This window comes from Saimiri boliviensis, chromosome 13, assembly GCF_048565385.1.
Source record: "Saimiri boliviensis isolate mSaiBol1 chromosome 13, mSaiBol1.pri, whole genome shotgun sequence".
NCBI lineage: Eukaryota > Metazoa > Chordata > Mammalia > Primates > Cebidae > Saimiri > Saimiri boliviensis.
In genome coordinates, this window is record NC_133461.1 from 9,807,774 (window position 1) to 9,835,278 (window position 27,505).

General features: G+C 39.5%; 1 protein-coding gene across 5 annotated transcripts in view; it reads left to right on the forward strand.

Annotated features, from left to right (window-relative positions):
- Nucleotides 1-27,505, forward strand: part of CD226 (CD226 molecule) — a 115,991-nt gene that overhangs the window by 54,194 nt on the left and 34,292 nt on the right. For all 5 annotated transcript variants that reach the window (XM_074383262.1, XM_074383259.1, XM_074383258.1 and 2 more), the window contains exon 4: nt 18,364-18,708. In XM_074383262.1, coding sequence (XP_074239363.1) covers nt 18,364-18,708 — 345 coding nt within the window. The remainder of the gene's footprint in view (nt 1-18,363; nt 18,709-27,505) is intronic.

Consider the following 27,505-nt stretch of genomic DNA (forward strand, 5'->3'; position numbering starts at 1 on the left):
TCATGAAAACTATTTACACACATAATTTCACAAGAATAAATATATGCTCTAAATGTAATATAGGGAAGAAATTACATGAAACTAAGTTATAATAAAATAGTATGATTTAATATATAAATGTTCAGGTGTTATTGTGTGAGAGGGATAAAATCAAATAGTGAAATGTGTTCACTTCCGTTTAGAATCACTGTGAACTATGACTAGGAGACATGATTACCCTGAATGGCATTGTCAATCATTAATGATGCTGTTTCCAAAATGAACAACTCCTGGTAGAGCTCTAACACTTCAGTGTAAAATCTTCCCTTGCTTTAAAATGAACAGGAGTAGAATTTCTAGAAAATCAGAGTATGCTAAGATAGTAAAAAAAATATTTTTCGGCTGTTCTCTTGTGCCAATTTACTTTCAGGTGAGTCAGGACTTACTGCATTATTAATTTTAATTCCTTTTGAATTTCCTTTGCAATTTATTTGGGGTTTTGCTCAGAATTTAGGACATTGTCTTAAATATAGTGAGTCCTCAATTGATAGTTATTTGTGTGTTAGTTACTTTAGAGCATGAACATTTCTATTTTATTGGGAGTAACAGAATGACAGCTGAATGTAACTGAAATGGTTGTGGTTGTCATTCTCAATTAGAAGGAGGCCAAATATCTGGTCTGTCTTGCCCTTTCTTCTTTTTCCAATTTATTTTAGTAGAAATGCTTTTCTAAAACAGCAATACATAGGACCTGGCACAAATACCGAACTCTGTAACCCTTCAGTGAGAAAATTGGAAACTGGCAGAACTATCGCAAGGAATTGCTAACCACAAAACTTGGAAAGAAATAGTCTCCTCTTGGTCCGTGAGCAGCACAATGGAATAATTGATATATGGTGTGCATTGTGAGTTTGTTTTTTGGTAGTGTTAATCAACTTGAACTAAGCTCCTCTTTGTCAGTTGCCAATGGCACTGATGTGAGGTGATTGACTTGAAGCAGTCGAAGATCTCATCAAAAATGTCAAGGTCATAGAGCAGTTTTGCAGGTGTTGTATGAAATATTGTATAGAAAGGTAGACTTTCAGAGCCAGAGATTTTTCACTTTCTGACATAATACATAAAAACCAAATTCTTAGTGTTATAAATACTGGACATTCTAGATTATTGCTCCAAAATCATGCTATGAAAATAGGATCACAGTGAGACAGCTTTCTAAATTTTGGAAATGTCTCTAATAGAAGTAGTGCATTTCCCCCAACTCACTTTGTTTCCAGAAGCCTCATTAAGATACATGGAATGATAGAGAAGTCATGGGATGACATTTTTTCACCTTCACACTTTAATAAGAAACATCTTTTCTCCCTTTCCAGTGAAGTTGTCTATAATTCTCCAATTCTTTTAGCCCATCTGAAGCCCATCTTTCGGGGCAGGGGGTGACTGGTCCCTTGCTTCATAACATGCAGGCTGAGCATTTCACTAGGATACATGAGCCCTGAAAAAGGAGTTCTTTACCCACAGTGACTCCTGCCTGCTTATGAGGTCCATCCTGCAGGGACCTCTCCTGCCTCCTTCCCAGCTGCTCTAAGCACTTACCCACACTTGTAATTTAAATGGTAATTGACAAAGGTTGTTCCTCTAAGAGTATGGCATATGTTTACCAAGTTTCCTCTAAGGGGATCTATATTTAAAAATGATATTCACACTTAATGCATAAACATAGATTAATGAAATTCTAGAATTGCTTTAGGCAGTTTTTCACTTAGAAAAAAGCACATTCCTATAAAAGGAAATGTTTATTTTGTTTTCTAATTATGACCAGACCAATCCTTTTCTCACTTTGATAAATAAAAAACTTAACTAATCCCATCTTTGATCTGTGGTCTGTGACAATAACAAATCCTTTAGGCACATTTGTCTCTTCAGTAAGGACATTTTTGGTTTTCAAAGCTCTGCCAATCTATTTTCTAAAACATTTCTACATTCATTTTTTTTTTTTACAAAATGATATCCTTGGTATTTTCACTATGTCTCTCTCTCTTCTCCACTGCTGTTTGGAAAGGTCAGGGGGTGGAGACGGAAGATGCCCGTGGTTGCTGGGTAGGCAGGTATGATGGCAAATCCCAGAGCCTGTTTATTCCACCATCTGGTCTGGTGCTAGAGGAATCTGCCCTTCAGAAGTGATCTTTTCTACTGCCCATATTCATAATAAGCAGAGTGTCATTTGGATCTGGGAGTGCCTTTTTCTAGTTATAAGAAACCAGTGATCAGACTGTTTGTTGCAATTAGTTCCTGAAATGCTCTTTTTCTGCTCGTTCCTGGTTGTGCTGTGTTGTTCCTCTCCTAAAGCTGAGGAGAGAGAGAGAAACAGGTCCCATTTGTTACATGTGATCAAATCCAAAGAGTGATTCTTTTCTCTACTTCTCTACCCAGAATTTCATCATCTATAAAATGGTACAAGAATACATATCTCACTAAATTGTAAATGTTAAAATGAAATGCATATGCAAAGCATTTAGTATAGTCACAAGCAGAAAATAAGTACTCAAAATTTATTATTATTATTATTATTAGGTCAGACCTAAGGATGTGATTATTATCAACTTTCTTAATAAAGATCATGAAATATAACCAAATCCCTGAGCAAATCAGAGGTGACATTTGTTGTAGCCCTCAGTAGAGAGGAATTTTGTGTCCAAAATTTTAAAGAATTTTGTAGTTTAGACATCTCAATCTCAAAATTTACAGAGCTTTGTATACCCTTTCTTAGAACTCAGGAAGGAAAAGATATGTGGATATAAACAAATGAAAACATAGAATGGCCACCATTTAAAAAATAGCCACTCACTTCATGACATTGCTGATTTTGGTGTCTCCTGGGTTTGCACAAATCTCTTCCCATAAGAAGGCTCAACCATTTCATGTTTAAATGAGGAAATGAAAGAAATACTCTGTGTAGGTATAAGAAAATGAATAATTTACTGTATTCAGTTGAACAAGAAGTTAAGTCCACAGCCAAGAAATATGATTTAAAGATATACTTTTGTTGGCAAAGACTCTTAGTTCAGTATACTAATTAGTAATACACACATACATATACACACACACACCTGCACCCACACACACGTTAAATAAGCATATTTTATTTTATTTTGAGAAAAGAATTAAAAATCACAGTTAAAAATTTATACCGAAGTATTTACGTCTTTATTTTAATCAAGTGATAAGAAAATACAGGAAAAAATAATACATGGGGCAGATAAGTGTGGTGAAAAGAGAGTTGGTTTGGAGGAGAGTTGAGAATTCTGGCCTCATTTTGAGTGAATTGGGTAACTTTCCACATTTCTATGAATGTTAGTGTTCTCAGGTGTGTGAGGATTGCTGACCTGAAGGGATGGGTGGAATTGAGTTCCTGCCATATCAGTTGTGCCCACTCTGTGAACATGGACTTCAAGGTCATTCTTCACACGGGGTTCGTAGCAATATCTATTTAGGGTTTATTTTCAATTTGTTTTCGCCCCACCTTTCAAAAATGAAGAAGGCAGTTCGCAGGACTTGCCAGTCTAATATTCTTTTAATAGCTCAATATTCTATTTGGATAAATGCCAGCATTTAGGGAAAGGATGCTGGCATTCAGTTGCTTTTTGCTAATTCACTCTGTCTATTACCCTTCCTCAAGGAAAAGATGGAGCTCTGTGGCAATCTCCAGTACCCCAAACCTATCCCACTGAAGCCTTCTCAGAATGTTGTGACATTACTCACTTTAAAAAATAGGATTAGCTCGTGTGTGCCAACATGGACCTATGTCAAGGAAGACAGGGAAATCTATCCTTTTTAGCTAACAAAACACTGGACCATTTCAGTTAACATTGTTTCTTGTGCCTCAGTAGGTTGAGCTAACTCACTTCACCAACACCCAGTTTGCTATTCACGGCCTCAGTTCCACCCTTGAGAACTCACTCTTGTTTCTCTTTCCTCACCGACTGTGGTGTAGTCCCAGTGCCTCATGGCACTTACTCAGTTGCCGTGTACCACTCAAGATGCTGTTCCTTCTGCCCTCCCATCTGTCCTTTTTCTTTTCCTTATAGACTCCCAAATCCAACCATCTCCCCCTTCTAATAATCTTTGCATTTTAGAATATTTTTAGATTTACAGGAAAGTGGGAAAGCTAGCACAGACAGTTTCCATATACCCCCTAACTAGGCTCCCTCATTGTTAACACCTCACATTATCATGGTATATTTGTTAAACCAATGAAACTGAAACGAGTATACTACTGTTATCTCAGCTCTAGACTTTATTTGGATCCAAAGTGTTTACGTTTTGTCCTTTTTTCCGTTCCAGGGTCCCCTCCACCAGGCCACCACATTGCGTTGAGTTGCCACTTCTCCCCAGTTTCCTCTGGTCTGTGACAATTTCTGTCTCTCCTTCCTTTTCATGACCCTGGGAGTCCTGAGGAATACTAGCCCAGTATCCTGCAGAGTATCTCTCAATTAGGGTTTGTCTGATGTTTTACTCATGATAAGACTTGGGAATATGGAATTTTAGAAAGAATACATAGTCATGAGCCCCTTTTCATCACATCATATCAAGGTGTACCTGATATCCACACAGCATCACTGGGATGTTGGTCTCTATCATGTGGTTAGGGTATGTTTGACAAGTCTTTCCACGGTGAAGTGAGGTTTCTATTTTTCCTTTCTGTGTTCTAGTTTTTGGACTCAAGTCTCCAAGGTGTGCCTTCCCTCACAGAGCTGCCTCCTTCCTTAGAAAAGTACTAACACAACGCACCAAGAGGGTCAAAACAACATTTTCAGGGATTTTAAAATGCATTAAAAAATGTAAAAAGTTCAGGCTGCCAAGCTTCTGGTTCCTCTTCCCATTTCCTGTTCAACTCTCATTCAGAGCACACATATGTTTTAACTGTGAACAAAGTGTAGATGTCATTGATAATTTTTTCTGTACATTATGTCATTAGAATTTCCATACAGATAGACTGATCTTTACTTTTCATACTTTGCTTAACCTTATTAAGTTTCTGGACATTTAGATTCTTTCCAGTATTCACTATTTCAACTAATGCTTGGTAGCCATCTTCACACATATAATGCTTTAAAAAAAATCGTTGTTGCCTAGGATTAATTTGCAGACATTTTCTCTGATATATAAAGAACACAAATTAAATGCTGAATTGAATACATATATTATTATCTCCTTTAACTACAAAAGTTCATTGAAAATCCAAAATAAAGAACATGGACACTCTTCTTTCCCTCTTGCCGTTAGTTTTTTCTGTGTCTTTTCTGAACTACTTACTTTTCTGAATTGATCAGATGATCACAACTATCGCTGCTAATAGCTATACTCACACTGATGATTTAATATTGTCATATTTTTGTTTTAACTTCATTACAATTTGAACTAAATAATGCCAGCCTCTTCTACCTCAGGGGGTTGTAAGAGATACTGTTGATCTTTCTGTGGTTTGAAAAGCACCTGGAGCTCTTTGGAGAGAAAGTATTGAAACCATAAATATTGCAGTGCTGGCTGATGCTCAGGGGTATGTGGTGCCAGGAGTGAAAACTCCTGTGTGTGTTTCCATTTGACAAACACAGAATGGAGACCCAAACTCTCGCAGAACCTGGACTGGAAAATATTGCTCTGAGTTCCTGGCATCATTCACTAAATTTACAATGTGTCATCTTTGGAGATGTTTTCTCGTTCATTTAATTCCCCCCAAAATTACTAGGCAACTTCATGTGCCTGGCATTTTGCTAAGATTAGACATATTGAAGGTACTATGTCTTTATGGAGCTGATGGTTTCTTAGGGCAGGAAGAAATGACAACAAAAATAAACAGCACAATAGAACACAGAGAGAAAACAGAGGAGGGAGTAGTTAGCCTATTTTGAAGTGAGTAAGAAAATATGTCCTTGAAGTAGGTGGTGTCACAGAATAAGTGATATCAGAGGATAAGTGGTATCACAGGGTAAGTTTTGCAGGATGAACAGCAGTTTTCTTGGAATGAAGTGGAAGGAGTCTATGAAGGCATTCCAGGAGAAGAAACAGTTGATGCAAAATCATTAAGGTGAATAATGTTCTTGGGGAAACTGGAGTATATGGCAGATTCTAGCAGGAGATGAGACTGGAGACAAAGGCAAGAAGAATATCATAAAGGATTTTGCTAAAGAACATGTGCTTTGTCCTGTAGTAGGAAGAGGAAGCATCTGACCTTTTTAAGTACAGCTGTAGCCTGAGAAGTTATATATGTTAGCTATTTAGTTGAATGCAACATGGGTTGGAGGGAAAGGGGGCTACAGTTAGAATTATTTTGACAACTATTTCAATAGTCCAGTTGAAAAAACATAGGGAAGCCTCTAATAACTACATTTCAAATTTTCATTCTGTTTGGTTTACAAACTATGTTTATTATCTTTGGGTTATTAGTCATTCTTGCTGTTGTACAGATTTCTTTGACATTGTGCTTAACTCCTACAGATGTAGTAAATGAATTCTCAAGTATTTATTAATCATCAAATATGTATGAGCTATTATGTAAGGTTTTCCCTGAGATTAGAAGGAGTACAATAAACTGTGCAATTAATTACCTGGCAAGCTTTTGAAACATGGTGGAGTAATAGCAAACAAATATTTTAGAAATTATTTTTGTCTCCAAGGAGCTCGGCGTAGTTGAGAAAAGAAAGGCATAGCCACAAAAATAGAAAACACAACAGTTTATATTTTGCAAGTGCAGTAAGTTGTTATATCCAATTATACAAAAGTGTAGAAACAGAGAGGTAGGATTCAATGGCTGAGAGATTACTCTGGATAAGTCCTGGGGGAGAGATAAGTCAAGCTGGGACTTGAGAGAGTGATAGAGCCAAACAAAGAGTCAAAGCCAGAGTCACTTTTGTTTTATTATTAATTTTTAAATTGTAAATTGTTAATTTATAATAATGAATTTATATGGTACAAACAGGTCATAACTTATAAATACAATGTGTAATAATTAAATCAAGCTAGTTCACCTATCCATCCTCTCAAATACATTTTTGTGGTGAGAATATTTGAAATTCACTCTCTTAGCAATTTTGAAATGGGCATTACTCTATTATTTATATTCATCAAGCTGTGTGACAGAGCTCAAAAAAGGAAGAATCTACGTCTTCTATCTGACTGAGGTTTCGTACCCTTCTTGACCATTATTCTCCCCATTCCCCCAATTCCCAGCCAATGTAAGTACCATTCTACCCTCTGCTTCTATGAGACAGATTTTCATTGACTCAGGCTATGTTATCAAGAAGACATTTAAGGGCCAGGCACAATGGTTCACACTTGCAATCCCAGCACTTTGGGAGGCTGAGGGGAGCAAATCACTTGAGATCAGAAGTTCTAGACCAGCCTGGTCAACATAGTGAAACCCCGTCTCTACTAAAAATACAAAAATATTTAGCTGGACATGGTGGCACTTGCCTGTAATCCCAGCTACTCTGGAGGGTGAGGCAGGAGAATTGCGTCAACCTGGGAGGCGCCGGTTGTAGTGAGCTGAGATTGCACCACAGCACTCCAGCCTGGGTAGCAGACTGAGACTCCGTCTGGGAAAAAAAAAAAAAGACATTTAGAAGCCTGGCTCCAGGCACACAGATGGAAATTTAGATTATAGGCACAAGTATAATTTGGTAAAGTTCTACAATTTTGCCTGCCTCAGGTTACATTAACCAGAAGCAGTTCCTGAGAGGAGGATAAATGTGAAAAGGAACTCATAAGGAAGTGTTCCCAGGGAAACCCATCAGGGGACCCAGATTGGAAAGTGAAGGAGAGATCCAGCAAGGGCACAGGATCCAGCGAGGTCCAGGGAAGCCTCCTGGCCAGGAAAAGCAAACTCTACCAGGGTCAGTCATTGGATCAGGGTTCCTTGGGGTGTATACATTCTCAGGCAAGGCAGGCTCCAGCCGCCCGAGGCAGTACTCAACTGAGAGGGGCAGGTCTGGGCTCTTAGGGAAGAAGAGCACAGAAGCTGGGGTGCTTCAAGAAGGCAAAAAGGTCCCGGGGGGTGTCCCTGGACCCTGAGACCATCTGCTCAGTGTCCAAGTCAAGCCCGGCCCCTGCTCGACTTTTATGGAGTTCCCTGCATTGCAGTGTTTGGACCTTATTGCTTAGAGAATCCAAAGTGAGGATCTTGTCTTTCAATTCTTCCGATTCATCATTTGCCTTTTTCCCTTACAATGAACATGAATATTGTCTGAAACTCTAAGCCCTTCAAGAAATCCTAGCCTTTCTTAACTGTGGCCAGTTACAGCATGAAATATTTTACCAGGCAAAATAGGGTTCATAATCAAATTTTCAGGAGAGAGCTGTAAGGGTGAATTTATAGCTCGCTTTTCTTTAAGTGCTGTTGCTATTCCTGACTGGAGATTTTTGCAGCGCTGAGCAAGACCAGAGGACCTTGTGTTCCCCTATCCCTATGGAAAGTGTCTTCTATTTCATAGGTCATGGCTTATGCCTGCAGAAATTATCTTCCAATTTTCAGAGCAATTTTAATTGGATAGGAATCACACTGTTAGCAATGGTGAACCTCTGATTTTCTGAGCAGTGTGTTTTAAAACTTCGTTTTATAATTAATTTTATTACACCGTTTTTCAGTGTAAGTCAAAATACGTAAGTTCACATCTAGGCTTATATAATATGTGTAGAGTACATTGTGAGGGTGTGCCTGCACTGTTTCTTGTTTTCCTCTTTCTAACATCGTATCAGTTGGTTCTTAGTCATTTTTCATGTCATGAATCACAAATGCTACTTGTTCTCCACAAAGACATCTGGAAATACCAAAGATGTGTAATGAAGTAGAGACTAAAATACGTGGTCAGAAAATGTGAGAAGAGGAAGGAAATTGAACTTGGAGTAGATGCTCTAAAGGCACAAAGTATGCAATCGAATAGCTTAAGTTTGGAGTCCTAAATAGACTTTCTTCTGGCAGATGCCCTTGTGCTTGGTGAGAGAATCTTTGACAGACCTTGCTGAGTACAGTCTGTAGTAGCTGCTTCTGAAACTCACAGCTCCCTCTTCGGGTCTCTGCAGATGCCATCAGAGCCTCTATGGGGAATTTCTAAAGGCTCTGTTTGTGTTTTCTTCACTTTGTTCTTTGGAGGACTTTGTGTGTCTCTCCCCTAACTAACTCAGACTGTGTTTTATTTATACCTGGTAAGGCTTGTGGATGAATGAATGAATGTTGAATGAATAAAGGAAGGAAAAATAAGGAGGCAGAATTTCACTGCTTCTGGTTTGCAGTGCATCTTTCTGTGTGAATCTCCCACCCGTCCTGCATCTCCATTCACTTTCCTTCTCTGCCCTCCGCCCTGCGGGGCACCCACCTTGGCAGGGACAAGGCTAATTTAAGGATCTTCTCTTTCTCCTTTGCCACAGCAGGTCTATTGCTGGCCACTCTCCTGTGGGAAACATCTTCCTTGCTTTCTACTTGGAAAACAACCTAATGGACAATTTCACACTAATGTGGTGGTGCCTGCCAGGAATTGAAAATTTTATATGCGTTTTAACAAGGACAAGTACAGAAATTGATTTCTAATTATAAGAGTTAAGGCATCAGAAAATAAGCTATCTAGGAGCAGAGGCGTCTTTGGAGGGGATGCTGCCTCTGAGATCCTGCCCTGTTGCAGGGTAGGAAAGAAAACTCTGGCTATCCCTGGAGTCCCTTCTCAGGGCTGGTTTGAAAATGGCTCCCTAGACCCCCTGCCTAGGTGAGAATGTCTCTGCCATTCACAGACTGGGCGACTTTTCTGTGAGGAGTAAATGCACTATTTTATGTAATGCGTTTAATGCTGGCACTTAGGACTCGTTCAAGGCTTATTATTTTGCTTTTAAAATATACTGAAAATATTTTTGAGTTTATGGGACAAAATGCTTAATGTAGTCTCCAGGGATAATTCACTAACAATGTATTCTCTAGTAGGGAATCATTAGAGACAGTGTTAATCTCTTGATATCCTTTTATAAACCTGTCATGCAGAAAGTCTACATTAAATTGTCTAACCCGGGGGGCCAATTGGTAATATTTTAGTAGAAAACAGACCAATGCTCTTGGGCCATATTATGATTTTTTTTTTATGAGACCTCAGAGATGTACTGCCTATAGTTAAAATTCTTATATCCCATTAGTCAGTTATTTTTCTGGTTGAGAGAAACTGCAGAATGCCTCAAAAGTTTGACTTTTCCATGTGCTTCAGCAAATGTGATGATACCGACTATAATAAGAAGGGTCATTCTCATTGTACCATGGTGGAGAGATTGAAAGTTATTTTTTAACAATTAGAACCTAAACAAATGTTATACCATGAGGACCCTCGGTTACCTTTCAGGTGGCCAATCTCAAGTTTCTGGAGCTCCGTGAAGCTGCCCCTGGAGGCAGCCTGGGCTCTGAGGCTTGGGAGGCAGGTGGTCTCAGCAGTTGCTTGAACTCATAGGTCATTTGAATCACAAACCTGCTGGGGGCCTGCATTGCAAGTCCTTTACTGTTTGATGCTTAGACAGGGAAATCACTCTTTCAACGAGATTCTGCAAATCTCTTAATATGGACTTTCTGGGCTGGAATCCTGATTTGCCGTGCAGGACATGCAGCCTAATTCTAGTCCCTTCTTCTTTTTTTTTTTTTTTTCATTTCAACAAATGGCCTTGCCTGGCTTTCCTTCACGATGGCTTTGTCGGGTTGTGTTTTTATCTCTTTATTGTAACTCGTTCTTCCCACTTTATCTGTGCCTTTCAGTTAAGCAAACTTTTCACTTATTTTTATCTTATTTGGTCCTTTACCTTTGATCTGCACTTTAAATGAAAGACAGAAAATGGCAATGTGTGGGAAGCGGGGTCGCGAAGACGGCAGATTTCCTGAACGGGGTGGACTTGCTGCTTCCGATGGGTGCTGGCGAGGCCCAGACTACCCAAGATGTTGTCCTGCTGGTCCTTACTCCCCATTAGTGTCCTAGAGCTGCTGGTACATAATACCAAAAGTGGGGGACTTAACAGAAATGTGTTGTCCTGCAGTTCAAAGTCCACAGTGAAGGTGTCAGCACAATTGGTTTCCTCTGGGGGTTACAAGGGGAGGTCTTGCCTTGCTTCTGGCTGTTTCTGGCAGTCTCTGGCCTTCCTTGGCTTGTGGAAGCATCAACCCGATCTCTGCCTTCATCTTCACATGGCATTCTGCTTGTATTCCTGTCAGTGTCAGAATTTCCCTTTTTTGTAAGGACACAGACACACTGGATTAGGGGCCACCCTATTCCAGGATGACTTCATATCAACTAATTGCATCTACTGTAGCCCTGTTTCCAAATCGGATCAGGTTGTGAGGTACTGGAGGTTAGGACTTCACATAGGAATTTTGAGGGGCACAATTCCACCCGTAACATCCCCAAACTTGGCCGTCTGGGAACATTGCAGCTGTTTAGAGAAATGCCATCCGATACTGTCATTGCTGTCTGTGTTCGAAATGAAGGCACGCGGGGAGTCTACAGCTAGGCAGGAGCTTGTGCGGTGCCTCCTCTGGGAATGCTGATGCATTCTGGGTAAGAGGCTTCTGTTTCTATTCTGCTGGAAGCTGCCTGACCGCTCACTTTAGTGTCCACAGTGACTGTCTTTTTCACTTTTTTCTGTCACAGCCGGAACTATGAGGGAGGCAAAGGCATCCTTGGGAAATTCTGCCTTTTGTGTCTGTGATTCTCCTGTCCACAGTATGTCTTTCCACACTGCATGCCCTAGCTAGGAGCTTCAAAAGTACCCTTTCTTCCGCTTGCTGGACTTGGTTGCTTGCTTGTAACTGGGAATTCATGTTTCTATTTCTTTCACTTGCTTATTTTTGGCAGCTTTATCTCAGGCCACTTTAGGAGACCTCCTTAGTCATCATGCAGTCAACATTTCATTTTGCATTTATTTGGGTCACTATTAAGAGTTTGTAGAAAAGTTCTTAATTGAGCATATTCATAGTCTAGGCACAGTTGGGAATACGTGAAGCAACTACTATCATCACTTTTAATTAGCCAGTGTAATAATGGTGCTCCTGCAGATGGCTTAGGGCAATGCTGGGATGTTTAATTTTTAGTCTATTTGAAGCATCATAAGAACAAGTTATTGTCTTGTGCTTTAGAAACCCTGGAGAGAGGTCTGATTGAGCAGGCCCTGTTGATTTCACTTCATCTGCACCTCAGAGATGGTTGAGCAAGGAGGGTAGATGGGCTCACTCAGGGATGGTGAGTGGACAGGGGAGGGCAGTGGCCTCCTAAAACATTTTTTTTAAGGACCAGCAGAAGAAGAGAAAGCATGAAGGAGATAGTGGAGGGAGGTCAGAAAGGAGAGAGGAGAAGCAGAAAAGTGCAGTGTCACAGAAGCTGAGGGGAAGAACATTTCTAGTAGTGCTGGACCTCCAGCATTCAGGTCAAGAACATTGGTGACATTTGCAGTCTTGGTAGAAGGGTGGAAATGGATGCTTGAGTGTGTTGAAACACCTATGGGAAGGGAGGAGGCAGAGCAGGATGGGAACCCACTTCGGGAACTTTGAATGAATAGGGAAGAAGAAATGCAGATCGGATGGCACCAAAAGGTCCAACGTTGGTTTTCAGGAATGGGAGAAAGAGCCTATTTAAAAGTGAGAGAGAGAAGGGTCCATTTAGAATCGGAGGTTAAAGATACAGGAGAGAGTTTAGAGTTTGTGGTGTTCTGGCATGAAAAATGTATGAGCTTTAAAACCAAATTAGTTTGTTTTGTTTCTGATTCTGCTTTTTGCCAGCTCAGCTCCTTGGAAAGCTACTTCAGTATATATATATTTTTTTTTTTCAGCTGTGAAACAGGCTCATTAATACTGATTGGATGATACTGTTAGGATTAGAGATTGGATGTGTAAAGTACCTTTCATAAGCAGGGACTTCAATTTTGGTTAGTTCTCTTGCTTCTCAAATCTTGTACAAACACATACTTTTGAAGCTTTTTTAATGGAAGTTTCGAACATATACAAAAATAGAATAGTGTAAGCAATTCCCATGTGACCATTATGTAGCTTCACTGACTATCAATTTTGGGTTAGTATTATTCTACATTTCTCATGCTCCCTCTTCTCCTTGATTAATTTGAAGAAAATTCCAGCTGTTAAGTCATCTCATCTATCAATATTTTAGCCTGAATCTCAAAAAAATGAGTTTTCTTTTTGACATAAATATGATACTGTCATTACCTTCACCCCCCGACAAAACAGCAATAATTTCTTAAAATTATTAAATGTCTACTTCGCATTTCTCCAGTACTATGAAGTTTTCCTTTTCAGGTTCGACACGTTGTTACTGTTTAATGTCGCTTACCTCTCTTTTCACCTGTAGGTTTTTTCCTTTCCCTCTCCACCTTTCATTTGTTGTCACCTTGAGTTTTTCCTATTCCCAGGGCTTTTCCGTGGTGGCATTTAATGCATTTTTCTGCTCTTTGTAGTTCTGTAAATTGATGGTTAGAGGCTTGATTAGCATCAGGTTTGATTATTTTGGCAAGACTACGACTTCCATGGTAGTATTGTGAAAACATAAATGGCATTTGAGAATTTGCAGACACTGATGATTGTTGCCTAGAACTATCAATTCGTTTAGAATTAATATTATTCTAAACTTAATATTTAGACTTAATATTATTTTAAGTTCAGACTTAATATTATTTTAAGTCTGTTTCTTAATATTAGGGTTATTATAGATAAAAATCTCCCCCAAAATCAATAAAAATACATTATACTCTGAGTGCAAAGTGAATTATAAATTAATTTTTTCAAGTATTTAAAGTAAAAATTACAGTTGTATTTTATTAAAAAGAATTTTTTTTTAACTCTTAGGTTTGTGGGTACATGTGAAGATTTGTTACATAGGTAGACACATGTCACAGGGGTTCATTGTACATATTATTTTATCACCCACATAGTAAGCTCAGTACCCAATAGTTATCTTTTCTGCTTCTCTCCTTCCTTTCATCCTCCCCATTCAGATAGATCCCAATGTCTGTTGCTTCCTTCTTTATGGTTGTAAGTTCTTATTTAGCTCCCACCTAAAAGTGAGAACATACGGTATTTGGTTTTTGATTTCTGCATTAGTTTGCTGAGGATAACAGCCTCCAGCTCCATCTATGTTCCCACAAAACATCTCATTTGTTTTTATGGCTGCATAGTATTCTATGATGTATATGTAATACATTTTCTTTATCCTATCTGTTATTGGTGGACATTTAGGTTGATTCCATGTCTTTGCTATCGTGAATAGTGCTGCAGTGAACATTCACGTATATGCGTCTTTATGCTGGATGATTTATATTCCTCTGGGTATTTGCCCAGGAATGTGATTGCTGGGTCAAATGGTAGTCCTGCTTTTATCTCTTTAAGGAATTGCCATACTGCTTTCCACAATGGTTGAACTAATTTGCGGTCCTACCAGCAGTGTATAAGTGTTCCCTTTTCTCTGCAACCTCACCAGCATCTGTAATTTTTGACTTCTTAGTAACAGCCATTCTGACTGGTATGAGATGGTATCTCATTGTGGTTTTGTTTTGCCATTCTCAAATGATGAGTGACATTCAGCTTTTTGTCATATGCTTGTTGGCTACATATATGTCTTCTTTTGAGAAGTGTCTGTTCATGTCCTTTACCCACTTTTTAATGGGATTGTTTGTTGTGCTCTTGTAAATTTGTTTAAATTCCTTATAGATGTTTGATGCTAGACCTTTGTCAGATGCATAGTTTGCAAATATTTCCTACCATTTGTTAGGTTGGCAAATTTTTCAACCAAAAAATATTGATTGGCTTCTCTACTTTATGCCAAGCATGGTTCTAGGTGCTAAGGGCAGGGTAGTGTAAAAAGGTCTAGCTATATGAAGGCTTGGGCTTATGAAGCTGACAGTAAAAAGACTCAGGGTTTTGTGAGGTTGGTGGGGGATTTTGCAGAGGTGCTCAAACTGCATGCAGAGCTGTTGAACAGTGGGGGTGGTGATGAGGACAGGTCAGTAACCAGGGACGTGCTGGTGGGCAGGGACAGTGGCATGATGCGAAGAGGTACCCAGCAAAGTTTGGGGTACCCAGAGCATGAGTGGTGTTTAGAAAAGGTGATGAAGCACTGAAATAATTTCCAGCGATGATCTATGGTCAAGCCAGAGAAGCCACATACAAAATAGAGAATATTTCGTCATGATACCCTGCAATGGAAATCATGGAAGAACAACACAGTGTATTCAATGTTTATTCTAAGTATAAATACATAGCTACAGGTAAGTATAAACTGGTTGTTATTATTTTTGTTTCTGTTTTTTTTTGTTTTGTTTTGTTTTTTTTGAGACGGAGTTTCGCTCTTGTTACCCAGGCTGGAGTGCAATGGTGCGATCTCGGCTCACCGCAACCTCCGCCTACTGGGTTCAGGCAATTCTCCTGCCTCAGCCTCCTCAGTAGCTGGGATTACAGGCACGTGCCACCATGCTCAGCTGATTTTTGTATTTTTAGTAGAGACGGGTTTTCACCATGTTGACCAGGATGGTCTTGATCTCCTGACCTCGTGATCCACCTGCCTTGGCCTCCCAAAGTGCTGGGATTACAGGCGTTAGCCACCGCGCCCGGCCTGTTTCTGTTTTATTCAAATCAAACTTTTTTCTTCCCAATTCACTGCAACATTTTGGTTTCTGTTTTACGTGAATCCATTTTCCAATTCCAAGTTCATCAGGATGCCAGAGTCCTCTTGTTTGTGTGGGTTCTTCCTGGTAGTTCTTTTCAAGGTATTTTGAGCTGCCTTCCACTGTGCTGTGGAGGAGGAGCCTTTCATCTGAGAAGCCACAAGCAACATCGGAGGGAAGGCAGGTTCTGCCAACCTCATAGAAGTCTTGATTTTTATATGATACCAACCAATTACTCTGTCAGAAAAGGTTGATTAGGGGCTACTCTGAGCTTCTGAACCACCTGGCTCTAGGATTGGGAAACACTTCTTTCAGCTCTAGGCTGTCTATTGAAAGGCAGGTCTGGGTCCTCACATGGGGCCTCTGCTGTAACCTCCCTGCACTTTGCTCCCCAAAGGCAGCTGCATCCTCTCTAGGATTTTCCCCATTGCTTCCTGCATTGTCCTTTGCGAAAATGCAGACACGGGTATCTGTATACCTGAAGAACGAGTTTATGTGTGTATTCAATGAAAATGATTTGGGATCTTTTTCATGACTGTCATAATCTTAGCCAGAATGATTATAATCTGAAAATTTGATACTGAAGGGTTGGAGAAACCAGCCCAGCATTACTGCATAATGCTATGAGAAGACTCCTGTTTATACCTGAGTCAGCAGGTTCATGGAGGCCTCTCTGAGAGCATGGTTTTGGTTAGATAGGCAGACAAAGGAAGCTCCTGAGATTGAATGGGGCAGCATCCAGAGAGAAGAAGAAGAAAAACACAAAACAGTTGTGCCTGTGAGCACTGAAGACACACACCCACACTGCCTCTTACTTCCCAGGGGCCAGAAGGGCTCCCACAAAAGTTGATTTTGCTTTCTTTTTTTTCATTTCTTTTATGTTCTTTCATTTCTCCATATGGTATGCTGGCATCTGATTTTATGTTGCCACTCATTTCCTCCGTTTCTCATGTCTTTCTTTCCCTGTTTTAATTTTTATTTTGTTTCTTTTAAGCTTTTATTTCGCTTTTTTCCCATTTTTTATGAATTTTCTTCCTTTCCTTCTCTTTCCTCCCCTTTTCTTGTGTTGCTTTATGACTTAGAGTTGACATGTTTTCTGGGCGTGTGTTATGTGGGTAAAGTGCTACTTTTGGTAAACAGCTATACAGAGGAGAAACCTGGAGTGCTGTGGTTTTCTCTTTACAACATTTTGACACATGGAACCGCATGATGAAGATGAGAAGCTAGTTTTTGGTGCAGCTGAAACTATCGTAGGCATGATATTCTAGTTTAATAGATAGCAAATCTTACTGCACTTTAGACTTACTTTCGTTCTGTCTTTTGAAATGTGACATCTCTTTTTGTTCCTGTTTTCCTTTCCTTCCTTTCTTTTCCTTCCTCCTTCCTTTTCTTTTCTCTCTTCTCTCTCTCTTTTTCTCTTTCCTTCCTTCCTTTCTCTCTTTCTCTTTCTCTATTTCTTTTTTTCTTTTGTCTATATGCCAAGATGATGGCTCCTGGGCCAGCCTTGAGTGAAACTGTCACATAGTTGAGGTGACAGATGACTTTGCACTTTTTGCATTTCTCCCTTAGTGCCAGAGAGCATTGTGACATCGTCACTGCCCAGGCCTTCCTCTGTACTGAGACGACAGGTCAGAATTTGCTGGCATTACTGATGCTCTCAGATGAAAGAAGATATTCATCACTAATAAATAGATAGACTTGTTACCTTGCTGGGTTGTCTGAACTTTGAGAAATACTGCAGTTTATTCTTTAGATCAGGTTCCCAAACATTTTGGTCTCAAGATCCCTTTATGCTCTTCCAAAAATTATTGAAGATTCTCAGGGAGTATTTGTTTATGTAGGTTATATCTGTCATGTTTACTGTCTTTGAAGTTAATATTGAGAAAAATTTAAAACACAAGAATTTTCAAGCACACATACCACCTGCTGGCAGAACCTCTGAAAATATCTAATGTATACCTGTGAGATAACTGGATTGAAGAGGGGGAATTTTATCTTAATATTGCTAGGAAAATAGGTTTGGCCTTGCATATCCCCTAAAGGGACACAAGGATGCTGAGGGCCCCCCAAACGCACTGTAAGGACCACTGACGTAGATATTCGGTGACAATTACTGACAATTACTTTGTGGTGGGAATTTCAGAAATGGTGTCAGGAAGGTGGGAGAATACTGGGGACTTTCAGGTTACCAAGAATTGATACCACATGTGGGGCTCTATTCTATCCATGTGTGAGACAACCCTGTGTATCTGAAGAATGAGGTCATGTGTGTATTCAATGAAAATGATTTGGGATTTTTCATGACTGTCATAATCTTAGCCAGAATGATTATAATCTGGAAATTTGATACTCAAGGTCAGTGTCGGAGACACCAGCCCAGCATTGTTGCATTACAGCCTCCTTGGCAAATTCAGCCTCTTGATATGATCACTACCAAGAAAAGCACCAGGGGTTTTGGCTTTGTTTCTCACTACATGGTTAACCAAGTAACACTTACGGAACTACGTGTGAACAATCATATCCTCTTTTCTATTTATCTTGCTGCCTTAAACGAAAACCCTCTTATAAAAATGTGGTAGAAAGAGATCATTCACAATGGAGGAAACTGTGTCAGGTAACATCATTCATCATTTTGATGGTTGGGTAGCTTCCAGTTGGGTGACCCAAAATTTGACAACCTGCATCTAATCATTTACTTCTTCTTTTCAGATAGTTTTGAGACAGCTGTGCCACCAAATAGCCACATCATCTCAGAACCTGGAAAAAATATCACACTCACCTGTCAGCCTCAGAGGACGTGGCCTGTGCAGGAAGTGAGGTGGGAAAAGATACAGCCCCATCAGATCGACCTCTTAACTTACTGCAACTTGGTCCATGGTGGAAATTTCACCTCCACCTTCCCAAGAGAAATAGTGAACAACTGCAGTCACGGAGTGCAGAGCTTCATCGTCATCCCCAACGCCAGGGCCTCAGACTCGGGGCTCTATGGCTGCCGCTTCTTGGCCAGCACAGGAGAAAATGAAACCTTCGTGATGAGATTGACCATAGCCGAGGGTGAGTGAGTACCAGACATCTTGCAGTGTCAAAAAGGAAAGAAGCCAACCCTTGTGGGCTGGTCTCTGCTTTTATTTATGGTAAACATATCTGTTAAATGTGCATATTCAACATTTTTTTAAATGGCTGAATTTAGATGAGTTGGCCATTATTATAGTATTTAGTATTTCTTTGTCTTGTGAATCCATCAATCACAGATACAGCAATAAAAGTCTTTCCAGTTTCTGCTTTCTGCACATGGCTAGCCAGTTTTCCCAACACCATTTATTAAACAGGGAATCCTTTCCCCATTGCTTGTTTTTGTCAGGTTTGTCAAAGATTGGATGGTTGTAGATATGTTGTCTTGCCTCCGAGGCCTCTGTTCTGTTCCATTGGTCTATATCTCTGTTTTGGTACCAGTACCATGCTGTTTTGATTAGCCTTGTAGTATAGTTTGAAGTCCGGTAGTGTGATGCCTCCTGCTTTATTCTTTTTGCTTAGAATTGACTTGGCTATGCGGGCTCTCTTTTGGTTCCATATGAAGTTTAAGGTGCAGAAAGCAGAAGCTGGACCCCTTCCTGACACCTTACACTAAAATTAACTCCAGGTGGATTAAAGACTTAAAGATAAGACCGAACACCATAAAAACCCTAGAGGAAAATCTAGGCAAAACCATTCAGGACATAGGCGTAGGCAAGGACTTCATGACCTAAACACCAAAAGCATTGGCAACAGAAGCCAAAATAGACAAACGGGACCTAATCAAACTCCACAGCTTCTGCACGGTAAAAGAAAGTCATTAGAGTGAATCAGCAACCAACAGAATGGGAAAAAAATTTTTGCAGTTTACCCATCTGACAAAGGGCTGATATCCAGAAATTACAAAGAACTAAAACAGGTTTACAAGAAAAAAACAAACAAGCCCATTCAAAAGTGGGCAAAGGATAAGAACAGATACTTTACAAAAGAAGACATACAGGAGGCCAACAAACATATGAAACAATGCTCATCATCACTGGTCATCAGAGAAATACAAATCAAAACTACATTGAGATACCATCTCACACCAGTTAGAATGGTGATCATTAAAAAGTCTGGAGACAACAGATGCTGGAGAGGATATGGAGAAATAGGAACACTTTTACACTGTTGGTGGGAGTGTAAATTAGTTCAATCATTGTGGAAGACAGTGCGGCGATTCCTCAAGGACCTAGAAATAGAAATTCCATTTGACCCAGCAATCCCATTACTGGGTATATATCCAAAGGAATGTAAATCATTCTACTATAAGGACACATGCACACTAATGTTAATTGCAGCACTGTTTACAATAGCAAAGACCTGGAACCAACCCAAATGCCCATCGATGACAGACTGGACAGGGAAAATGTGGCACATATACACCATGGAATGCTATGCAGCCCTAAAAAACGATGAGTTTGTGTCCTTTGTAGGGACATGGATGAATCTGGAAACTATCATTCTCAGCAAACTGACAGAAGAACAGAAAATCAAACACTGCATGTTCTCACTCATAGGTGGGTGTTGAACAATGAGAACACATGGACACAGGGAGGGGAGCACTACAAACTGGGGTCTGTTGCGGGGAAATAGGGGAGGGACAGTGTGGGGTGGGGAGTTGGGGAGATAGAATAGGGAGAAATGACAGATATAGGTGATGGGGAAGAAGGCAGCAAACCACACTGCCATGTGTGTACCTATGCAACAATCTTGCATGTTCTTCACATGTACCCCAAAACCTAAAATACAATAAATTCCAATTTTCTTACCTGCCACAGTGCTGAAATTTAAAAAGGAATTGGCAATGGGCTGAAAAACATATGGTATTGCCAGCCTGCACGTTTCAGCTGTAGAACTCTTGTCTTCCCAATTACATGAATATTTTCGATGGTGGTGATAAGTTGTTAGAATCCCCATGAACCCCAGCAATAACAAGACACTGCCAGGTTGCTACGGCTGAATCAGGGCTGCATTGACTGGAGCACAACAGGTGTTTGAGAGTGTGGTTGCCAGTTTGGCAGACTGGAGTCTTTTTTTCTCTCAGTCTTTTTCGGATGTGGATGCAGAAACAGACTGACGTTACATCTTAACATTACTAGGAAAATAGATTTGACCTTGCAGATCCTTGGAAGGAACACAGGGATCCCCAGGCCCTTCAAACATACTGTAGGAACCACTGACTTCGATGTTTGGTGACATTTACTGAGTATAGTCTTTGTGCTCGTGAAATTGGCCTTTGGGGCTCTCACCTGAGCAGGCCCCCTCTGCACTATTTGTGTATTAGGCATTTGTCTCTTTTGTCACAATGAAGCCCTAAATTTTGTTTCAAGACCTGCAAAACCTAGATCCACTTTGTATGGGTGTGAGAAAAAGTGATTTTTTTTTTTTTTTTTTTTTTTTTTTTTTACTTTCAGAAGTGCTACTATAGAGAGGCTCATCTGGAGGTCTGTGTGGAAGCCTGTATTACAGTTGACAGGAAGCCAGGCCATCCAGGCTCTCGCAGCTCCACCTCTTCCTCACTGTCAGGACGTGGAAGAGAAAAGAATATTTTTACCTGTCACTTTGTTCCCCCTTCCTCCCTTCCCTCCCCTTCCTTTCTTCCACCTGAGCAGGCCCCTTCCAAGACATGACACTATTTGTGTATTAGGCATTTGTCTCTTTCATCACAATGAAGCCCTAAATTGTGTAAGATTCAGACCCCACAAAACCTGGATCCACTTTATATGAGTGTGAGGAAAAGTGATTTTTTTTTCACTTATGGAAGTACAAATACAGAGGCCCATATAGAGTTCTGTGTAGAGGCCTGTACTCCAGTTCCCTCCTTCCCTTTCTCCCACCCTCCCTTCCTTCCTTCCTTCCCTTCCTTCCTTCTCTAACTCTGTTCCCTTCCCTTTTCTTTTCTTCCCTCCCTCATTCCTTCCACATACTTTCAGCCAGCCAATTTACCTTGACTTATATTAGACTTTTAGAGCCAAGGCTTGCTAGGCTTTGGCGGTCCCTTTGAAGACTCTGCTTATATTACAGACTGGTATTTCTTCCTGTGTTGAAAATGCAGAAGAAGGTTTTGTGTAAATGGAAGCCTCCACCTCAGCTCTGTGTATAATCAGGAGAGCATTTTCAGTGGATACCATCTTTTTGTACACAATCACCTTGGACCACATCAAGCTTCCCTTGTTGCTCTTAAAGGGGTAGGGACCATGGTGAGACATACATTGGACTCCTTGGACTTAGAATTTAATGAAAATGAGTGGTTGGTGAAATATTTGGGGGAAGAAAAATGAGCAGAGACTCCACATTTTAAATGTTGACTCTGTCCTTCAGAGAGAGACAAAAAGTATTTCTTACCTAAAAAAAAAATTGTATTACAGAAGTATTTGTTGAAACTGGTCAGGAGAAAGAAATAGTGAAAGCAGATACCCTTTTTTAGGAACCAAGGCAAGAAAATATTCTATTTAGAAAAATGTCATGAAGGATCATTTTCAAATACATATAAGATCTTGTCCATTATATTCTGAAAAGGTAATTATAAACATCTTAAATTACAGAGAAAATGAAGATAACAGATTTTAGGAGGTTTAGGTAACATTTTAAATATGGTTGAATAACTGTATTTAACTTTTACTAATAAGTAAAAATGTCATTCATCTGTCCAAAGATGACTAAGTTTCTTTCACAAAGCTATTTATTTGTGTGTAAATTATAAACAATGTCAAAATGTGCCAGTGAAATGAAGATGACTAAATGTAATGGTCAGTATTGTTAGTGTACATGTGTTTTGAACAGCTGCTTTTTCACATTCAGTTGACAGATTGGAAGAATGTCAACTGGACCTTGTATCCAACCAGACCTAGTGAAAAGTTTTCATTGACAGAAGATGACAGCCATTAACTGTGTGTTTCTGTTTAATTCCTTTCTTCAGTTTTAATAACTGAAAGATTGAATATAACAAAATAGTTGCAAAGCAAAACAGATCATTTGTGTTTTCTCTGGTGCAATTTGATTATTTCAAGACTTGAGGCTCTCTGGTCAAAAATCAATGTGGAGATTAAAGCAGAGAAACAGATATAAGAAGAGGTGGAACAGATTTAATTTATTTCAACTGTCAAGGGAAAGGTGATTGTGGCAGATTTTATAAATTGATGTACATACTTTTGTTAGTTCTCAACAACTTCTTTTATATCACATAGTATTGGAGGTAAAAGAGAGGTTTTAGGACTCTCATATTCATATGCGCAAACACACACAGACACTCATGGACACACACACACACAGAGGGGCTCTTCCCCTGAATCCTACCTGCCTACATTCATCTTCAGACAAGTACCAGGCCACTCAGCAGAGGACCTCTGCCAACCAAAAGGTCACGTATCCAGGCCTTGTTTGGTTTTGAACAGAGGAGAAAATGGCAGAAGCAAGAGCTGAACTCAAATTTGCTATTGACTTTTTTGCTGAATTAAAAGAAATACATTTCTCCTGTGCTTTGCACTTATGACCTAAAATGTAGAATGAAATAGTTTCAGACTGGCTTTTCTGAATTTGAAACTTGCCTGGACTGATGAGCAAGGCAGAGGAATATGTGCTTATTGACAGTGACTACAGTTATTTTTGTCCCTTAATATCCTCTGGATCTTTATTTGTCATTAAGTGTCTTAGGTGCCACTGAAAGAATTTTTCAAGTCTTTTAATATTAGTTAAATGATGTGCAGACTACTGTTGTTTAAACTTATCAATTATAAAAAGAATGAAGACAAAAGAAATACAATCAGTTCTACTTTACACTGTTGGTGGGAGTGTAAATCAGTTCAAATATTGTGGAAGACAGCGTGGCAATTCCTCAAGGATCTAGAAATAGAAATACCATTTGACCCATCAATCCTGTTACTGGGTATCTACCCAAAGGATTATAAATTGTTCTACTCTAAGACACATGTACACATATGTTCATTGCAGCACTGTTTACGATAGCAAAGACCTGGAACCAACCCAAATGCCCATCAATGATAGACTGGATAAAGAAAATGTGGCACATATACGTCATGGAATACTATGCAGCCATAAAAAAGGATGAGTTCCTGTCCTTTGCAGGGACATGGATGAATCTGAAAACCATCATTCTCACCAAACTGACACAAGAACAGAAAACCAAACACGGCATGTTCTCACTCATAGGTGGGTGTTGAACAATGAGAACACATGGACACAAGAAGGGGAATATTACACACTAGGGTCTGTTGGAGGTTGGGGGGCCAGGGGAGAGATAGCAGGGGGTAAGAAGGTTGGGGAGGGATAACATTGGGAGAAATGCTTGATGTAGGTGATGGTGGGGATGGAGGCAACAAACCACCCTGACATGTGTGTACCTATGTAACAATCCTGCAAGATCTGCACATGTACCCCAGAACTTAAAGTATAATAATAGCAATTTAAAAAAAGAAATAAAATCAGTTCTTGCAGAAAGTTTCTGGGGGAGGCTACCATTGAAAAAACTTCTGTTTGCCTTTGAAAAGTATAATTGCTCATGTCCTTGTATGATTGTCTTCCACTAGTGAGACCACTGAGGCAGAGTCATCAAGGTTCAAATGAGGCATTAATGATTAGAGCTGAGAAATGAGGGTGAAACAGGTTATGAAGAGTAACCCCAAATATGCAGGAGGAAAGGGGAGATGGTGTATGGGTGCCTGTAGTCAAATGACTAGGTTGGTATGGAGAGTCTAAGTTTCATAGTAATATGGAATGAATTAGGTTAAATTAAGTGTTGACAGTGAAAACCTGCATCTCATATAATTGTCAAGCAAAGCCATTGCTGGTTCTTGAGCAAAGATGGCAAAACAACAATCAAGAAATAATAAGTTGTTTTATAATTTTCAGTGTGCAAGTCTTTAATATTTTTGGTTAAGTTTATTCCTAAGTATTTTATTTTTTTATTGTTATTGGGAATGGAATTTTTAAAATTCCTTTTTTGGGTAGTTTCTTGTTTGTGTACAGAAACCTAACTGATTTTTATATGTTGATTTTGTATCCTACCTCTTAACTGAATTTATGGTTCAAACAGGATTTTTTGTGGCATTTTTAGGGTTTTAAACATACATAATCATGTCATCTGCAAACAGAGATAATATTGCATTTTCCTTTCTGATTTGAATGCTTTTGTTTTCTTTTTCTTGCTTAATGGCTCTGGTTAAGACTTCTTGTACTATGTTGAGTGCAGATGTTTAAAGTGGCCACCTTTGTTCCTGATCTTAGAGCAAAATTTTTCAGTTTTACATGATCAATATAGTGTTAGCTATGGCGTTTTAATAGATGGCCTTTATTGTGTTGGGGTAAGTTCCTTCTGTCCCTAATTTGTTGAAAGTTTTTATCACACAAGCATGTTGAATTTGTCATAGGCTTTTTATGCTCCATTGTGATGATCGTGTGGCCTTTTTGTAGCATTTTGTTAATGTGGTGTATTATGTTGATTGGTTTACCTATGTTGAACCATCCTTGCATCCCAGGGATAAATCTGACTTAATTAGAATCTATAATCCATTGAATGTGATGCTGAATTTAGTTTGCTAATATTTTGTTGAGGATTTTTTTATCTGTGTTCATTAGGGATGTCAGCCTGTAATTTGTTTGTCCCCCACTTCCCTCCCTCGTCCCTCCCTTTCTTCCCTCCTTCCTTCCTTCCTTCCTTCCTTCCTTCCTTCCCTCCCTCCCTCCCTCCCCCCTTCCTTCCTTCCTTCCCTCCCTCCCTCCCTCCCTCCCCCCTTCCTTCCTTCCTTCCTTCCTTCTTGCCTTCCTTCCTTCCTTCCCTCCCTCCCTCCTTTGTCTTTGTCTGCTTTTGGTATCAGGGTGATGCTGGTCTCATAAACTGAGTTTAGAACTGTTTCTAAACGAAGGATTGGCACTGGTTCCTAGAATGTTTAGTAGAATTCATCGGTGACGCCATCTGGTCCTAGGATTGGTGATGGGTCATGGGCCCCTGATCCACCTAGGCAGGGCACAAAGGTGTCCTACACAGGAGAGAGAGATACTGTCAGCATGGTTTGAATCTCAGTTTGTGCTTTCCACTACCTCAATACACTCACACTTTCCTACTTTCTCCTTTTTCTAAGCAACGTGTCAAGTTTCCACCACATTTACTTTCTTTCCTGTAGAGTTTCAGCCAGATCTCAATGTCTTTATGTTTTTTCCACATCAGAGAAAACTGCTTTCCTGTCATTGAAACATCAAGCATCCTGAATTTCTCAAAATTTTATAGTCTGAAAATTGCTACCCTTGAGTGACTTCGTAACTGCATCTATTTGTATTGATTGATTGATTGAGACTGGCTAATTTTTAGATTTTTGGTATACATGGGGTTTCACTGTGTTGGCCAAGATGGTCCTGAGCTCAAGCTATCCCCCTGCCTCAGCCTCCTAAAGTGCTGAGAGTGGTAGTGTGAGCCACCATGCCTGGCCTGCATCTATTTGTAATGTTCCAAATAAGAGCCAAAGATTATAGGCTCTTGTTATCAGAAATTAATTGAGATTAAGGATTCTGGCATCTGCTTAAAGCTGTCAAAGCATCTTTTCAGAATACGCCCAGTAAATGTTCTTGACCAATTATGTTAATGTTTCTATTCATTCTAGTAGGGGCTGTGTCCATTTTAGTTTTAAGCATTCTACCTCTTTTGTTTCCTGATTTTTTTTCAACATTTAACCTTTGAGGTTTACTGATTGTTGATCAAAGAAAGTGAAATTTCACTAGATCAGCTACAGTGTTGCGAGAGAATACTTTCATGAACTTTTATTTATGCATATAACTTCCAGAAAGGCCTATTTAATTTTTTAACTTTCATTGTCTTATTTTGCATTTTTAATATAAGTGGCATATAATTGCTGGTCACCTGAACAGAGGATGGGATTAATAAATTAATATTATAAAAGTATTCACTAGGAAATCATAGTACCACACCTAAGAGAGTCTTCCCAGATGTTTCTTCTGGGAATATGTGAGGTACAGGATTGACACAGAGGAAGGATAGGGGAACAGAGTGCTATAAGTTATAAATATATCCTATATGGATGATACATCTTATTTACACAGATTATAAATCTTGCCTCTAGTTATGCAGGCTTGGGGAAGGTTACTGACTGAGACTCTGTGCTCCTGAGTTGGATTAAAAAAGTAATTGAAGAAAGAAAATAAATGTTACTTGTTTGCTTGGCTTTTGATTTCTGTCTAAAACCAACCAGTTTACTCCCAGTCCATTTGGATTCCAGAAGAGTTTCAGGTTGTAGACAAGACAGTTTTTTTTTTTTTTTTTTTTTTTTTTTTTTTTTTTTTTTAAGGATTCTATTAATCCGGAACCTTTTGTCCCACTCCCATGAATTTAGAATGGATATGAAGCTTGTAGACATGAGGACTGTCTGAGCTGGTGTGCATTGGGCTGACAGATAGGTCCCTCTCCATGACGTTATGCGGTGAACCTCAGCCTCTTATTATCTTTACCTACATGGAAAGTAAAATGTCCATGACAGTTAATTTATGTGATGGAGCCACACGACCAGAATCCCAGAGCACCATGTCACTGCTCACAAGCTAAAATACCCTCTACTGAAACAGATCAACCACAATTTTCAGCTCAATTTAGTTTTCTCCGTGAAACTGGGTATCCAGATGAAACATAGTTTCCAGAATCACAAGTAAGTTGATTACTCAATCATGGCTATTATGTCGTTTCATCTTTTCTTTACTGTTGCCTCTGCCCAGATCATTTTTTAAATGATATACTGCATTTAAACAAATGCAACTGGTCAGTTAATTTGTTTTG